This window comes from Nerophis ophidion, linkage group LG21, assembly GCF_033978795.1.
Source record: "Nerophis ophidion isolate RoL-2023_Sa linkage group LG21, RoL_Noph_v1.0, whole genome shotgun sequence".
Lineage (NCBI taxonomy): Eukaryota > Metazoa > Chordata > Actinopteri > Syngnathiformes > Syngnathidae > Nerophis > Nerophis ophidion.
Window position 1 is genome coordinate 35,477,916 of NC_084631.1, and position 221 is coordinate 35,478,136.

Sequence of the window (221 nt, forward strand, 5' to 3'; positions counted from 1 at the left end):
ATCCAAATGAAGTATTAACCAGGTTGATTGGTTTTCCAATTTCTTAAACCAATTCTGTATATACGAGTTGTTCTTTTCGAAAACTAACGTAAAAGCACCAAGTTTTGTTGTTAATAGTATTTTTGTCGTATTGTTGCTGGTTTCCTGTACGGTTTTATGCTAGGTTTTGTGTAAATAATAGTCAACTCAGCACTGAACGATCAATAAATGTGGTATTTTTA

General features: G+C 31.7%; 1 protein-coding gene across 1 annotated transcript in view; it reads left to right on the plus strand.

Annotated features, from left to right (window-relative positions):
* Positions 1 to 221, plus strand: part of LOC133539484 (sodium-dependent neutral amino acid transporter B(0)AT1-like) — a 25,932-nt gene extending 25,711 nt beyond the window's left edge. The window contains exon 12 of the mRNA XM_061881474.1: positions 1 to 221. This exon is cut by the window's left edge and continues 183 nt beyond it. Coding sequence (XP_061737458.1) covers positions 1 to 18 — 18 coding nt within the window. The 3' untranslated portion in view covers positions 19 to 221.